This window comes from Neolamprologus brichardi, chromosome 12 (assembly GCF_056152115.1).
Source record: "Neolamprologus brichardi isolate AB-2024 chromosome 12, ASM5615211v1, whole genome shotgun sequence".
Lineage (NCBI taxonomy): Eukaryota > Metazoa > Chordata > Actinopteri > Cichliformes > Cichlidae > Neolamprologus > Neolamprologus brichardi.
In genome coordinates this window covers 6,069,317-6,086,131 of record NC_142115.1, presented here as the reverse complement: position 1 = coordinate 6,086,131, position 16,815 = coordinate 6,069,317, and the positions used below count along the sequence as shown (strand labels likewise).

The window sequence follows — 16,815 nt, the reverse complement described above, 5'->3', positions numbered from 1 at the left end:
AGTCAGATAGATGGCACTGTACGGGCACTATAAAAACACACACTGTTAAGATGTTATCGTGTACAGTGCGGACTGTCTGTTTATGTTTGCGCGCGCAGGGTTACATTTGCACGTTCGAGCGCACGCACATTCAACTGTGAAAGGATTAGTGTGTGTATGTCAAAGACAGAGGGAGAGGCACCCACAGAAAGATAAACGAGGAAGTGTGAACACATTAAGTACACTGTGTAGATATTGTTTGTGGACCTTTCAGCTCAAGGAAATCCTTGTTTCAACATTCTGTCCTGGCTGGAATGTTGCCTGCGAGGCTTTTTTTAAGTGTTTCGGTCTAAATGCCATGTCTGCTACACCCCATGAAACTGTCTTAATCCACTTTTTTTTCCCCCTTGGTTTTATTACTGCTGGAGAAAACACTTGGGGTTGAGCAGAGCCCCAGCCTCAGGCCTCTATTCCCATTCCACACACCCCATAAGTCAGTCACAGATAATTAAATAGGAGTTATTTACACTCGTTTTCCCTCCCCTGCCTCTTTGGCGCTTTTATCATTTCTCTCTCCTCTTTGTACAGTCTCGGCACATATCTTTCAGACGCCGACGTTATGGCCAAGGCCAAAAACGGTCGCGGTCCGACGCCAAAAACTGCAACGGTTGTGAGGCGGGCAGCCAGAGGGGACGTTGTTTCCACATCCTACGGTGTTCTAGTCTTACAAACCAGGAAATATGGATCATATTAGGCTATGAAAAGAGCAAATGCACGTGTCCACATTTTTCCGTTTAACCATTAAATTGGTGGTGTATCTGACAGTTAAACTGTTGTTATCAGCAGCCACACGTTGCCAGCTCCGTGCTCAGTAATTAGGAGTTTATTATGGGACACCATTTTTTAAAGATGGTCATGCAATTTGTTTATATGTATCTATAAATGGTGAGCCTCTTCGTATATGTGACTGTGAACTTTAATTACAATCTAAGCATGTTAGCAATGTGTGTGGCAATACCACGTTCCACATGACTCACAAGTCAGAGCTCAGAACTCGGGAGTGATGACATTTCCGAGTTAAAGCGTTCCAGTGGGAAAGTTGCAAAAGCGTGTTTGTTTGTTTTGCTTCTTATCAAGGTAGCCATTCATGTACCACTAGCAATTAGGAATGGGAACCGAGAACTGGTTCTCATAGAAAAAAGGCTCCCAGTAGTCCGATTCCTTGAAACTGTGAGTCCGCCTGCCTGTCGATCCCAGTTATCGGTTCATGCAATCACGCTACAATCAGCTGATTTTAGAGGAGGAAAAGAGCGATGCAGTCTAGAGCACAAATATGCACATTTATGCATGCTAACGCTTAGCTAGCCAAGAACCCAGGGTGAAAGCTGCACCCTGAACTTCAACAGGTAACAAGCAGATGAGCAGTCAGGCTGCGGCCTCCCTTTCTACTTGTTTATGTTTCTAAAGCGGAATCACTGCAGCGATCGCTGTTAAGAGAAAGATCTAAGAGAAAGACATGTGTCCTCGTTAGGGATTTGTGTTGGTGTGTGGGGTTGTTTATATTGTAAAATAGTGATTATGAGACAGTGTGTTTCAGCTTTTTACAGAGTAACATGAAAGTAATGTAACGAGTAGTACAACAAATTGTTTGCTGTTTTGCGATGGTGGTGACTCTCAAAACGGAGCCAAAGACAATCGACAAGAACTGATAAGGAATCGAATCGACTGATTTCACGGATCGAGCCTGGTCAGTCCTCTGGACATGGCATGTTTAGCGAGTCATAAATACACAACAGTTGTGTCCATGCAGTCAGACTACCCTGCTGCCCATTAGCAAGAACGCAGGTTTAAAGCAAATCTGAACTGGCTTCACTTTGCAGATGCAGAAGTTGCCTTTTCCATATAGTTATATTAGTTATATGGCTAGGATGTAAATTTTGCATGTTATTGCTCGTATTTTCTAGATTATCTTTTTTTTTCCACCTAGGTTTGTTTTGTTCCAGTCTAATAAAATAAATAAAAAAATAAAACAGACTAATATATAAAAATTCTTTGTTGCGAGAAAGCACAAAAAATACTTGAATCTGCTTCATGGATATAATAAGGCAACATCTTGGACCCTAAAACCTTTACGATTTTGACTATGAAATAAATGTTCAAACATTGGAAATTTAATGTCAAGATCTTTGTAAGAGTAGAAAATGTCTGCTGAGGGACCCAGCCAGATCTTGTCAAATTCTGGCTGACACCAGTGACAACATGTAGAAGTGTTGGGGAAACAAAAAAGACTCAAATGAGTGCACATCAATGTCATCTCCTCATTAAACGATCACACAGCGTCTACACGAGGCTAATCCCCGCGTGCGCCGCAAAACTCCTCAGCAATTCCAAACATGGAGCAAAGACAAACGAGCAGATGAGGATTTGCTTGAGCCAGGTTTGAAGAATTCAGCTGCCTAATGTCAGCATTATATATTTACTCTGGAGTCAAGCAAAGGCAGCTTTTCAACACAGGAATGAATTAGACCCCACCACAGAGCTATAGCGTCCATTACAGGCCTCAGCGGCTTTATAAATCACAGGATCACAGGGGCATGTGGGGTCCGCTCCTCCTCAGCCCCTATCGGCCCCCATCCTGGGGAGCAGGGGGTGGTTTGTTTGGCTGCTGTTCCAGCCAAACCCAATGCTTTGATACAACCATGGAAAAGGCATGGAAATGCCTCAAGGGCCAGCAGGACCTGGGCATGCTGAGAAAACTCTTTAACAGAAAAGCTGTCGCCTTAAAATATCCACAACAGGAAACAGCCATCAGTCATCGACACGCCAAAACAGCTGTTACCAGCCTACATCAAGGGGACACATGAAAGGAGTTGCTCCCTGTTGTTCGAGCCCTCCCTTGTTTCATTCTCTTGCTGCCTTTGTCTGGCTTTTCCCAGTGCCCTCCTCCTCGGTCTCCTTTTGGACGCCCCTTCCTTATCCAACCCCACCTACGACTTACCCACTCACCCTTTTAACAAGTGGATGACTGTGTGGTAAACAATAAGACACACGACTTAACCGGCTGTCTACGTTGTAAATAAAAGAAAGAAAGAAAGAAAAAATCGTAAGCTCTCAGCGTTACCTTTGCATATCGCAGCGAGTGCGTCACCTGTTTATGTGTCTCGACCCGAGGTGGCGACAGACAGGTTTAAACAAACAGACAGGAGACTGTACCACCGCACTTAGCCTGGCGGCGTGCACGTTCACATATTCTTGGATCTCTTCGGGTCATTGAAGCGTGAGTGGCAGCGTGTGGGTGATGAGTGATGACTAAGCCTAATGATGACAGGTCAAACAGTGATGCTGTTGAATGAGGCTGAAGTGACTTCATCCTCCTCACACTGACTTTCCACTCAGCTGCAGATAAATGGCAGCGGCCATTAGAATCAAGGCGCTAGGCTGATGGCAGCGCCTCTTGATAAGGCCGGCTTGTGTTGTGAAATGTCAAACAGTTTTACCTATTTAACCTCAGAAGAAAGGGCTGTTCTGATTTCTCTTTAGCCAGTAATCAGTGACCCATGAAACTACTTTAAACATGCTGACTGTTACAGTGTTGTAATGTGTTGGATTATGGATGGGGGAGTTAGAGCCAAGCCATCTGATTGGTAGGAGGTGGCATTTAAATCGGAATGGAAATCCCCATAAAGCACAGCTCGTTGTTCTTTATGGAAAATGAAATTCAATTACTGGCTTACTAATTTGGCAGCCAAGGAGGGACTCTTTTACAGTTTTATTTTATAAGCATGTATGAGTTGGAGAAGAGTTCTCAAAGTACCATGCATTTCTCATAATTACAATAGCAACTGTCATTCAACTCTTAACATGCCAGTGTTTTGAGAGGGCGGGGAAGTGAATGCACAAAACAAGATGGAAAGATATCATGTGCTGTCACAGCAAAATACATAAAACTTGAATCATGTGAATTTGCTCTAAGCTGGAAAAATTGAGTTACGTCCAGCAGAGATGGCCGTGGGGCTGTGATAATGCAATAAAGCTATTAACATGCCAGAAATGTCCATGGACAGTAGGTTATTATTATTTTGAATTACACGCACCTTATTTCCATGAGTGGCGTTGGGTATATTCAACAGAAAACTACACACCCAGTTAGTTCCCAGCAGTCGGGAGACGTTTGCGTGTGGAAGCACTGTGGATAAAGTTCCTGCTGCTTAAACTGCTCTCAGATCTGTGGTGCAAATATTTTACTGCTACTTTATGTGTAGTTTGCACTGGGCTTATGGAGGTCACTGACACAGATTTCCACCTACATTACAGCCCTGGGTAAGAGGGTGAGGCCGGGAGACAAACGCCCCTCGCCCCCCTCACCCCACTCCACCCCATCCTCGCTCCGCCCCTGCTTGTAAATGCGGGCACTTGTGATTGGACGGCGGCTCCTTGCTTTGAAATCCCTCCCTTCCCGTCTTTAGTATGTGGAAGAAGTGAGGTATTGTGAGGCTGCTGCAGTGCGAGAGAAACACGCACACGGGAGGACTGTCGCACACTCTGTCCGTCGCGGGGATATTCCTTCAACTTACCCGTTATTTTGAAGAGCAGTGACTACTTGTGGTGTTTTTGTTTCCATCTTCTCCAACACTGGATAAGGAATATTTAGGAATAACTGACGGGTAATATTAAAGAGCCCCATAAAGGATGACATTTGGGCGATTTGTTCCTCTGTAGAGCCAGCTTTGGTCCGACACGAAGGACGCGCACGACGCACTGCCCTGTGGATTACTGCACTCTCTTTTTTTTTTAAAGTTCATCACCATGAAATGTGCTTCTAAATGAAAGTGAACCCCGCGTCCACCCGTTACATGCCTCCGTCCCTCTTTGCGCCCCGATCCAGATGAGATATCTCCCCGGTGGACCTGAACCGCTTTTACGCAGCCAGTCCCCGGAACGCAGCGCCGCCGACGATCCACACCGGACAGGAGCGGAGAGACCGTCCGTTCCCACACCCACTCCTTGTCTTTCTCCCTCGGATCCTTCGCGCCAGGCTAAAAGGCTTCCTATCCGGATCGTAAAGATGTTGACGGCGCACAGCGGCCACTTGCTGCACCCGGAGTACCTCCAGCCTCTCACATCCGCGCCTGCCAGTATTGAAGTAAGTGGATAAGAAAAAAAGATTAAGATATGTCTGCGGCACCAGATGTCGTTTTTCTCTTTGTCTTTTTCTTATTCTTCTTAATTTGAATTATTTCTTCTTAAATCCACGGGTGTAGGAGGGCAGGAATGTTATCCGACGAAAATCCCGTCTGCGCCATTTTACGCACGGCACTCTTTTGGGGGCAAAATGCAAAACACCAGAGTTTATAAATACAAAATGACTGCAACTTATAGACTTTTTTTTTTTTTTTTAAATCGCCACTTTAACACCACGTTGTTAATCGTTCCGTTTGTATTTATGGAATGTTTACGATGTTTTTCATTTTCTTTTCTTCGTTTTTTCCTAAACTTTGCCTCAACTTTCACCCTCTGACGTCTTTTATTCATTTCACTGTTGAAAAATTAGAATATAATATCTCGGAATTTAATTTTTTTATCTGTATGGGTTTTATGGTGTAATGTTTGATTTGCTTTAAAAAAAATCTTTCATCTATTGCTTTTGTTTTTTTCCTCAGCTGGATGCCAAGAAGAGTCCTTTGGCCCTGCTGGCACAAACCTGCTCTCAAATTGGTAAACCAGACCCCCCCTCTTCCTCCAAGTTGGCCTCCCTCTCCTCCGGTAGTCTGGGAGACAAGGAGCCCTCCAGCCGGTCATCCAAGTCCGGAGAACAGCACCAGTCCCTGGAGGACAAATCCAGCTTCAAGCCTTACTCCAAGTCATCAGGCGACTGCCGTAAGGATGTTCTGGCGACGAAGGGGCCTTCAGATAAAGCGTCTTTCAGGGTGCCAAATGGAAGCTCCGGTGGTGGTTCATGTCCATCTTTTCCTCCCCATTCACGGTCACCCGGCTCTAGTTCTCCTCCCCTGCACAGTCAGAGCCAGCCCCACAGACAAAGTCATTCCCCTTCCATACAGCCCCCACCACACTCGCAGGCTCCACACGTGGACAGCAAACCTGGGAGCTCAGAGCCAGCCAGCTCGGACAGTAATAGCAACAACGCTGGTAAAAAAGACTCAGATGCAGCTAAGTCAGGCATGGATGGTGCACAGTTAGCCAACTCCAGCCACGTACGGGCCAGCGCCAACTCCAGCAACGCCAGCTCTGCAAGCAGCCCGCGGCCAGAGAGCAAGGCTGACCCGCAGGCCTCTTCACAGTCCAGTCTGGGCTCAGGGCACATCGCCCCAGTCTCCCCATTTAAACCAGGACACTCTGTCTTCCCCCTACCCCCTGCTTCTATGGGCTACCATGGCTCCATTGTCGGGGCTTATGCCGGCTACCCGTCCCAGTTTGTCCCTGGCTTGGACCCTACCAAATCTAGTTTGGGTTTAGGACTTTCAGGGAAGCACCCCAGCTCCAGCCCGCTCACTGGAGCCTCACCCCCATCTCTGATGCAGAGTTTATGTCGGGACCCTTACTGTCTGAGTTACCCCAATGCACCCCACCTTGGAGGCAGTAACTGCTCCACCTGCGTCCATGACCCTTCGAGCCTCAAGTCTGGTTTTCCCCTGGTTTACCCCTCACATCACCTTCACTCTCTACACTCTAGCTCCTTGTCCTCCAGCACGACCCCCTCTCTTTCCCACCCCCTCTACACGTATGGTTTCATGCTCCCTAATGAACCGCTGCCTCATGCCTGTAACTGGGTGTCTGTTGGGGGTCCCTGTGACAAGCGTTTTGCAACATCAGAGGAGCTGCTGGCCCACTTGCGTACCCACACAGCCCTGCCTGGTATGGTGGACACTAAGTTGTTGTCTGCCTATCCGTCATCGGTTTCATCGACAGCTTCCTGCCATCTCCACTTGCCCCCACCCAGCAGCCCGGGTACCCTGCCCAGTTCCTTCTCCCTCCGTGGCTCCCCTGGCTTGGGTCTGGCACGCTACCACCCCTACAGCAAATCCCACTTGCAAGGAGCCCCAGGACTTCCCATGCCATCCCTGCCCTCCTCCTCAGCCTACTACTCCCCCTATGCCCTCTACAGTCAGAGACTGGGCTCAGCCTCAGCCCTTGGATACCAGTGACATCCAAAACTGCGTTGATGCCCACAGACTGCAGGCACCAGCTTGGGATTCTCCAGAGCAGCCCTGAAGATGGATACTCAAGATTGGGGTCATCACCAGTACAGGGCATCATGCCTGTTGGCCTGCCTGCCAGGAACACCACCTGTTAGCCTCAGGATTGCGACTGGTGCTCCGAAGGCAAAAGACTGATGGATCAACTGCAGCAGCAGAGAAAGAACAGACTTTGGTGATCCAAGACGGGTGGGAAGCAGAGCTTAAAAATGATAAACTTGTCTTGATTTTTTTTTGTTTTTCTCAATATCTCTCTCCTAGATCTTAAAAAGTCTGTATTTATTTTTCACTCAAGCGCTTGGTATTCAACTCTGGGGGGGAAAGTTTTGCTGTCCAAATGAATTCTAACTGAAAAGGAATGATTTAAGTATACTACCATTATGCCTATCATACACACAAAAAAAAAGTTGCACCATAATGAAGATGGATTGTGAGGTTTTATTCTGAGAACCTCTTTTTTAATTTTCTTTCCTTACTGCTGTTTTGTTTTCTTTTTTTCCTCATCCTTCACTGCGTTATTCAGACTCTGGAGAATTGCATGTCTTTGAGAATTACCTTGAACAATGCCATTATTTTTATTTGTACATATGCAAAGATGTAATATTTTTTCAAGCTTACATGGGGTCAGCAAGCTACAGTCTCCCAAACAAATGGTGCAGAGATTAAAAAAAACAAACAAACAATATACAAAGAAAAAAAATCAATGATGGCTGTGCTATCCCACCAATAGGAGAAAGTCTTATTTTGTTAAATAAATGATACATGATTGCATTTCAACTTGTTTTTTTCCTCTTTTCTATTCTATATATAGCACCATGAAGTATCTTTTTGTCTCGAGCATCAGAGGACACAGTAAATCTCGCCAGACTGCAGCACTGCACTTATCTAAGCCCATCTATCATACAGGCTCCCACAGCCGTGCTATATGTGGCTGTGGGTAATATTTCATGGCTCATATCAGTTGACAGGGCCATCCTAAAGAGGCCACGCCGGGTCACATTAGCCCTGTTAGCGAGTCTCTGAAGACTTTCATCCCACCTACTCTTCGATGCCCGCATTGCTTTTGTTGTTGCGGGTGCTGCGCTTAATTGCTGATTCTTGTTTGTGAGGCCTGGAAGCAGCCACCTCAGCAAAGAGGACGGCTGTGCCGGGTCACTGGGACTTCAATAATGACCTGAGGGAGACGTCGACCTGGGAGCTCCTCACGCTCTGACGGATTGGCCTGAAACACAAAGGCCAGAGCTGACAATGGGAGGCGGTTAATAGAGAAATATTCATCAATGTGCTGACACCTCCCCTGAGGAGAGCCGGCTCTCTTGCAGGAACCGCAAACATGGAGGCCACTGTCCTGATGCGAAGAGCCATTTTCTGTGCTGTTTGGCTGCTGCCCCGTGGTTTACTGAAGTCAGCATTCTCCACTCAGAGCTGCTGGATGCTAATTTAAAGGGAAGGACTCGGTCTATCTTAAAGCCACACCACTGCCATTAGTGCTTCAGCCCTGATAATGTATCTGTGGCTCCACTCTATTTGGCTGACAGGGCGTAGGTGGCGCAGAGCGCCGAGGCTGCAGTCTCCAAGGTGGCTATTGACCCCGACTCCCAGACTCCTCCACTCTCGCGCTTCATTAGCACTCCAGACAGGGGAGAGGCAAGCACAGGTGTCACTTGACAGGACCATTAACAAAATGGATGACCCTCCCAAACCACATCCAGCCCCTGCCACACCAGCAAGGTCACGGCGCCCTGATCGCCACTCTGGATAGCTCTTTGGGACAATACGCCTATTTTTCTCCTTTAGAAACCAGAGCCAGGCACTTGTCTGAGAGAGGACAGACTTGCTTTTATGTTCTTGCTTTTCTTATGTCATTTATGAAGTAGTCTAGACAAAATAGGTCAAGGATGCAGCGTATTTCTTTTGGAACTTGCAGAGTTGTGGTGTTAGAGATGTAGTGGATTATGTTGCCCCCTAAAGTTGTGCAGGTGAAACACAGGTGAAAAATGAAGCGATCGTCACTGTTTTCTTGCTTTTGATGCACATCTATGCAGCTGCTGGGATGCTGTTTTACAAACTATGCACAGAGACCTGGTTACACCGGCCTGAATCTGAAGATGATTCACACTTGGAGGTCACGCAGAGGGGAGAACTTTCAATCTTGTCGGGAGGGTGGTGGAATTAATTCCACTGTTGCCAGTTTACACTCGTTCATCAAATGCCTCACTATTCTCCCTATCCCGGCGCTCATCAATCTCCTACATCTATCTTCTCTCCCCCCACACACACTCTCACAGCTGAGTCAACACCCACACACTCCATTTATGTCGCCTCCGCAAGACCGTGTGTGTGTGTGTGTGTGGGAGTGTATCCAGCACTGATCTTTTGTTCACAGAGTGCTTACACAAATGTCCCTTTCACCAAAAATGGAGATTTTTTAAATAAGGGTACAGTTGACGATATTTTTCAGCATAACCAAATATCTCTGTTCTGAAACAAAACAGTGCATGCCTTCATACTCTGAGATATGTGCAGACACGTACACGTAAGCTCAAAATGATCATGTATGAATGAGTAACAACTCTTTCTTATGCCTGGCAGCACATGCACATATGTAAATGACTGTAAAAACAACAAAAACAAAAAAGAAATATTTAGATTTAAATTTCATCACACTAAAAATAATGAAATGAAGCGACTTTGAGAATGTTTTTAAGATTTAAATTTGTAAAAAAAAAAGAACTGAGTTAATTTATTTCTTCTGAAACACTATCTGACTCTGGTGGGTTGAGTGTATCTTTACTGTGGTACTCCACAGTAAAAATGTAGCAATTTTCCAAGTAATTTAATCCGTTTTTAAAGTAAATATGACAAATATAAATTTATTCTGCTGAATTTCTGCTCTGCTTAATCTTTGTTGTGCTTCATTAAAAATAATACTTTTCTTGTTTTTCTAAAGAGGGTGACTCCGTCCTCCATAGACTCCCATGTAGAAATGTCTGTCTTTACAGCAGAGCTGCAGCCTGGTTAACACAAAAAAATATTCCAGTTAGTGAACTGGAGCCCATGTTGGTCACATTTGTACCTGTAGGAGTATTTTAATATGTCATATCAGCACTTGCAGTGTGGTACGCACTTTTCAAAAAGTGAAATTATAGTGTTTTATCAGTTTGCTACTTAGGACTAATTAGCAAGTATGTACAGTTTATGGATGCCATTTGCTAACCAAGCTAGCCAGTATTAGCTGCAATCTTAGCACTCTTCATCCAAATGAAAGGCGGTCACCTATGGTTCTAAATTAATTGATAGATAGAAAATGTAATTACAATGGCAAGTTTCAAAATGTGTTCTGAAAAAAGAGTCATCGGGGGCCCATGTCCATCTTTTATATACAGTATATGTGGTCTGGGTATATCTTAACTGTTACCCCAAAGGAAGAACTACAACACTTCCCCAAATAATTCAGTATCTTATAAAATAAAACGATTATAAAGTTATTCTGTACCCTCTAAAATCTCCGTATTTCACTTGAAAAATCAATGCTTTGATTTTATAATGATTTCTCAGAAAATGATTTCTTGCTGTAAAGCTGACAACACTGACAGGAGTGAGCCTTGTTACACGTTGTTCTTTAAACTCATACGATATCAAAAAAAAATGGGAAACAAATGCTGATGTTTTCATTCAGTGTAGGACTGAAAGTGCTTCTAGTCATAAGGACAGCTGTGTTCAGCACAGTAATGTGCAGCAATGAAAGTAATCAGAGTAGTAGTAGTAGGTAGTATCAGTGGAGGTGGTGCTGGAGTCCACTAATATTTTCCTCTCTGTGCGTCAGTGCAGAGTGCCACTGTGAGGTCCTGAGCAGCGGCTGACAGGCTCGGTGATTAATGACGACAGGGTGTGGAGCTGCTCTTCAATTAGACGCCAGCTCTACCCCGGCTCACGTCTCTGCTGACAGCCAGGACAGAGAGAGAGAGAGAGAGAGAGAGAGAGAAGGGTTTTTCAGTCTCTCTCTCTCGTTCTCACTGTGTCTTCAGAACAAAACATTAACCTCAACTCCATGACTACCACCTCTGTGTTTAACATCAGGACACAATACAGAGCCTTCGGCATCCAACAGTGACCGCAGTGTTAAAGCAACCCAGATGGCGTGAACACATCCCTCATCAGGGCCTGTCACACAATCTCTGTTTTATTTCTCCACATAAGCCCTGTGACTGACTCCTCTACATGCCGGTTTCGATTCCGCTCTCATTCACGTCTGCAGCCAGCCGTGCTGAAATGCTCTACGTGGAAAAAATAAAAGCCATATTAAAGACTTCCAGGTTGGTTTGCAGGGCGAAAGGTGGTTGGAACAAGTTCCTCCAACACCTCCAAGTGCAATCACGTGCACTTAATCAGAGGAAATAAACCTTTTGACAAATAAAATGCCTGTGGACAATACATAGATTTAGTTGGGTGGGTCTTGGCCATCTCTCTTGGAAATGTCATGTGTTTTTGTGGACAATAGCACAAAGACACTGGGCTACGATACAGTCCTGTCTCATAAAAAATGTAATTCCCATTCAAATAAATGGCAGATTTTCCCAATTATAGTCTTAGAACTCCAATTGTAGGACTAAGACTCCAATTTTTCAGAAGAGGCTTTATCCGGAAGAGAAATCCGTGAAACCTGTTGAAGAATTAAGCAACAAAAGAAGTAACATTAGAAGTGTAATATCCAAGGATACAATGTTTTTAAAAACCCTATTTAGGACAAAGTCAGGCAACTTTTTAAACACGTTTTGTCAGCTTCGAGTTGGATTCTATTCATGTGGTAGTGATGTCCTGGTCACCGCCAAGATTAAATTTAAACGCCATAGTATTTCCAAATAACTGCCTTAATAAATGCCTGGAAGCATTTAAAGATGTCAGCTCAACGTGGGACATGTTTCTAGAAGGACCTTAATTCTTCATTGCATAGATTCAAGACGATGCTAGAAATGCAGCTCGGAGATTTTGCTTCACACCGACATGACAGCATCCGATTTGTCGGCTTCACATCCATGATGTGAAACTCGTCTTCCCCCACATCTCAAATGCACAATACTGGATTGAGTACAGTGAACTCATTGTCATGTTCAAGAAAATATTTTGAGATGATTTGAGCTGTAATTGGATACATGGGGGTCATAAAGACACGGCCAACAACTCACGAGGACTGTGGAGTTTAAATGATGCTCGGTTGGGCTGAAGGGGCTGAAAGTGTGCAAAGAAAACATCCCCCATAATATTACACCACCGACAACAACCCGAACTGTTCATACCTGGTGTGGTCTTCTGCTTCCTTGGCCCATCATATACGGCATATGTTGGTCGTAACCAGTGTTTACTTGAGTTACTGTTGCCTTCCTATCAGCTCAAAGGAGTCTGGCCATTCTCTGACAGCAGCACGGCATTTTTGAGCAGATAAGAGCCACTCAGTGAATATTTTCTCTTTCTGGACATGTGAAGCCTGTAGATGGATCTATGGGAAAATCCCAATAAATCAGCAGTTTTTAAATACTCAGATACATTCAGAGTCACTTAGATCACCTTTCTTATATGTTTATATGTCTAAATGCTCGTCTGTACCCAAAATTCTTCAATTTTTTAAAGTAATTTTCACATTTACACAGCTAAAGTTTATATAAAGCTTGTGAGTTATTGGATGCAAAGTATTAACAGTCAACACAAATGAAATGTAATACATAACTAAAAACGTGATGAACCTGAACAAATTGTACAAACTTGATCGTTTGTACAATTCATTTTGGGGTTGAGTTATTTATTGATCAGTGACTGAGAGAGGCTGTCAGCTCAGCTGTATAGCTGCAGATAGAGAAACAGTGCTCTCGGTTTGATTTCCATCCAGCCCTGACCTTGGAGAGCCTCACTTGGCCTCGACGTGGAAAGCTGCCCGGAGCTGCTGCGGTCTACAAAGTTCTCGTGGTGAGAGCGAGCACCGTTAATAGACATACCCTCCCTAACCACCAGTGGAGAAATGAACGTTTCAATTACAGTACGGTGCTCTGCTAATAGCGCTTGAACCGTGCGTCCAGCTGGATTCCATTTGCCGCCACGCTGGGAGATCGCTGCAAAGATGTCACGGCCCTTCAGAAACGAACGTGCCTTGGCAGAGAGCGAGCAGCTGCTGACAATCAGGATTCATGCTCGGACTGACAACTTGGGTATTCCTTCCACTTTGGGACGGCCTGTGGTCATAATGTGCTCGGTGTCAGCATCGTGGGTCTAATTTCTGTTTTATGTCTCCATTTCATATTTCATGGCCCTTCTTGCTGCTTACTCTTTTTCTTTCTTTTTTTTGCAGGATTAGAATCTTTAATAAGAGGTTAGGTGAACTGGAATTAATTCATCACAAATTGTCTGTGTGAGTGTATGTCTAAATGTGTTTGCAATGGCTGGGTGTGCCAAGGTCTCTCTTCGGTCACTTAACACACACGAGATGTTTGTTAGCTGACTGTCAGTTGAGTTGGACTTCAGCTGCCAGATCCAAACACTGTGTCTGTGTGCATCACTCAGCTGTGTGTTGTTCAGACACCACTGCAGAAATATGCATTATTCCACCTGTCAACACACTGTGGTATGCAGCTGCACACACACACACACACACACGTTTGCTGTATACATTACACATCTGTATATATTACATATAATTTAATACATGTGAGCTATTCTCAGCCTGTGTAACAATGCATTAAAGCTATGAATCATTAGGTATATTGGATGCATAAATAACGGTTATTTAAAGTGGAAATGACAACTGCTAATGAAATCCTTTTGTTTGCGTACTGCTCATGTCCTCTGTGCCAGAGTTGATATCTATCATTGTGAGAATGCTATCTTCCCTTTTGCTAAGAGAGAAGACGCCATTCAAGTTTCATTTTCTGTCAGGGACAAAGCAGTCAAAAGACACCGAGGCAGAAGCATAGTATATTATTCAAAAAACAGCTTGTAATCTACTCAAAAACCAAGTGTCTCCTTTATTTGTTATGGGTCAGAATAAAGCAGATGTTTGATTTGGCACAGGTTTTTACAACATGCCCTTCCTCAGAGTGTTTGTTAGGCAAACGTGTGAACCACTACACTACAAGAAGAGGCTACACCAGAAACCTCCTTGCGATCACTTTGGTCACTATTAGATTCCCCTGACTTGCCAGAAAATATTCGCTAAACCAACGGTCCACAACCTTTTTTGCGCCACGGACGGGTTTATGCCCGACAATATTTTCATGGACCGGCCTTTAAGGTGTCGCGGATAAATACAACAAAATAAAACTAGTACCGGTACCGAAAAAAAGAAAATTTATTCATAACACACGTGAAAAGACCCAGGAAAAACGAGTAAACGATAAAAACAATAACAAAATAATGCTGAAAACCGATAAAACCCCTGAAAACTATACATTTCACACCTGAGCCTCAACTCTCGCGGCCCGGTACCAAACGACTCACGGACCAGTACCGGTCCGAGGCCCGGGGATTGGGGACCGCTGCGCTAAACAACCCCAAAGCAGTAATGGAAATTGAAATAGAGTAACACAATCCACTTGGTGTCAAAGTTGTGCCTAACTGACACACTTAAAAGGCTCAACTTTTACTTTGAAGGTGAACCAGAAGGAGTAGTATTTGCCATCAAGTCAGCGACTTCCATACAAACTACAGGTAATTGTAGAATAAAGAACAGCACTACTTACCTCTTTGCAACCATTTTTACCACGTTGCCAGTGACTGACCTTTAGGCCTGTTTAAGGGAAAATGTATGTTCTCCAACAAGTTGTGAGTGGCTGTAAAGGTTGCTGGCAGTCACTGCGAAATTGAGCCCCATTCATGCAGGCGGCTTTAGCACAGCGGTCCCCAACCCCCGGGCCTCGGACCAGTACCGGCCCGTGAGTCGTTTGGTACCGGGCCGCGAGAGTTGAATATTTTTATGATATGTTTACATCTGGTTAGCAAGTGTTTGCTGGAGGTTTGCATGCTGTCACTGGAGTGAAATTCATTTCAAAGTGATATATGGGACAACACCAAAACACTTCTTTGATTGCTAGCAGGTTGCCAACAGTTTGAGTGGAGGTTGTCAACTTGTCTGCAAACACTGCTCACCAAGTGGTAGTGAATCTGTAAAGAGCACAATAGAAACTGGAAGTTGCACCATTTGAAACATGTTGACTTCAGCAGTAAGGCACAACTTTTACTTTAACAATGAACAATCTCAATTGCACCTCTTCAAGGTCCATAACTGCTCAGAATAAATGGATGAATAAATGAATAAACAACCTACAAGAAGCATCAGCAATCTGCTCGAGACCAAAGTACTTACAAAGCAGTTTTTGGTCCTCTGTTTGAGACACATTTCACTTGTCAACAGTTCAGGAGATAAACATTTCACCTAGCAACCGCACACTGCAAGGGGGTCGCTAACCAGTATCTGGAACTGCGTGAGTGAGGCTTTAATCAGCAAACAGGTGACATAAACTAAGTGGAAAAACTTGAATAGTAATTCATGACAAAATTGTGTGTGTGTGTGGATATGTCAGTCACACTCACTTTCTGCTTCACTTCCCATGTCTCCCTAAGCTGCTGCACTTGAAGCTCTGAGACCCTGGACAGGCCTGGCCCAGTGTGAAACGGGTCCCCTGATTTCTTTACATTAATAAGCTGTTCTGTCCTGCAGATGGACAGAAACCAGATACCCACCCAGCAAAAACTGGAACAAAGATGTTGGAGAGGATGTGCCCAGACATTTGAACACTGAGATTTGGTTAAAATAGTTAAAATTGAAAACCTTTGTCCTGAAGTCATTGAAAAAAAGTCTACAAATATACAACTAAAGTTGGTGAAGAATTTTTTAAACAGAAATCTTTCTGTTGAACACTTCCTCAGATTTGTTGAAATCATCTTATTCTGAGGTAGCAACGCTAAACACAGCACCATCGTGCTGTTTAAGCATGTGGGAGTAGGGCTGGACCATATCATACCGTTCACAGTAATACCGGTATAATGTTGGGCAATGATAAGAAAATGAAATATCGCAATAGAATATGGGTAAAACGCGCATGTGCAGTGCCTTTGTTTTCATACGCACATGGCGGAAAAAGCATGGTGGGGACGGAGAATGAGAAGGGCGAAAGCGGATCGTTGAATGAAACAGATGAACCAGAATTGGTTTGTAAAAATGCTGCAACTTCAGTGGTGTGGAACTGGTTTAGCTTTCGTCTGTCAGATACACAACAAAGCACTATTTTTGGTAGAGCATGCTAGCGGGCCGTTGTTATTACCGTGTTGTTTGGAAAATACGGCACACTTAAAATCAATCCTTTTATTTTTCTGAAAATCGACAGTGCCCCTTATAATCCCGTGTGCCTTATGTATGAACTCTGGTTGTGTTTACTGACCTCGAAACGATTTTATGTCGTACACGCTGCTCGAAAATCTGTTAAATGTTTTAGTACGACTTTGCTAAGCCACGAAGCCGCACCACTTGATGGATTGTCGGAGCATTACGGCTATCGTAGGCAGGAGCCTCGCGGAGTGATACGTACTGTGCTTCAACATAATGTTACCGTATTGTGTGTGTATAACTTCTTTTTAA

At 44.4% G+C, this 16,815-nt stretch overlaps 1 protein-coding gene across 1 annotated transcript; it reads left to right on the top strand.

Annotated features, from left to right (window-relative positions):
• Positions 1-4,479: 4,479 nt before the first annotated feature.
• Positions 4,480-7,964, top strand: znf703 (zinc finger protein 703). Its single transcript, XM_006797488.3, has 2 exons — positions 4,480-5,122; positions 5,640-7,964. Exons 1-2 carry the CDS (start codon positions 4,865-4,867, stop codon positions 7,140-7,142), a joined length of 1,761 nt encoding a protein of 586 aa, XP_006797551.2. The 5' UTR covers positions 4,480-4,864; the 3' UTR covers positions 7,143-7,964.
• Positions 7,965-16,815: the final 8,851 nt, after the last annotated feature.